This window comes from Penaeus monodon, chromosome 22 (genome assembly GCF_015228065.2).
Source record: "Penaeus monodon isolate SGIC_2016 chromosome 22, NSTDA_Pmon_1, whole genome shotgun sequence".
Lineage (NCBI taxonomy): Eukaryota > Metazoa > Arthropoda > Malacostraca > Decapoda > Penaeidae > Penaeus > Penaeus monodon.
The window spans coordinates 33,152,089-33,152,586 of record NC_051407.1 but is presented as its reverse complement, the minus strand read 5'-3'; the positions used below and the strand labels follow the sequence as shown (position 1 = coordinate 33,152,586).

At 39.2% G+C, this 498-nt stretch overlaps 1 protein-coding gene across 1 annotated transcript in view; it reads right to left on the bottom strand.

Annotated features, from left to right (window-relative positions):
• The window catches only part of LOC119587090 (G protein-coupled receptor kinase 1-like), a gene marked incomplete at its 5' end in the record, with an annotated part of 148,076 nt that overhangs the window by 2,522 nt on the left and 145,056 nt on the right, over positions 1-498 (bottom strand). The window contains 1 exon segment of the mRNA XM_037935840.1: positions 243-487. Coding sequence (XP_037791768.1) covers positions 243-487 — 245 coding nt within the window.

Sequence of the window (498 nt, the reverse complement as noted above, 5' to 3'; positions counted from 1 at the left end):
GAATGAATCAGATTAGACACATGCATCATCCAGAGTTTAGGAAATTTAGACACTGAGAGAAAGTTATTTTACTTAAAACATTTCTCTTACTCTTACATAAATGTTTCTATTAGTTTTTCCCTACTTCTTCAAGCAGTATTTAATGCTATCAGTGTGCTATTCACTCTTTTCATAACTTATCACATAAGCTATTCTTCAAGACATGCAAAATCCTACTTGAGAAAGCAACTCAGAATACCTACAGGATTTGTCAGGACAATCTTGCTGTCTTTCGTCTTGAGGACAATACAGTTCTCCCCTTTTATCTGTACAAAATCTGATGACACTTCATCGATCTGGTCCATGAAGATGAGTTCAGGTTTGCCTGAGCTGGATTCCGAATGCAGTTCCACACGGTTTGGATAAAGCTTGGCGTAACGGGTCTGCCAGGCAGAGGTGAAAGGCCCACCTAGCTTCTTGATGTAGCCATGGATTATACAATCTGATTCTGAAGGGAGT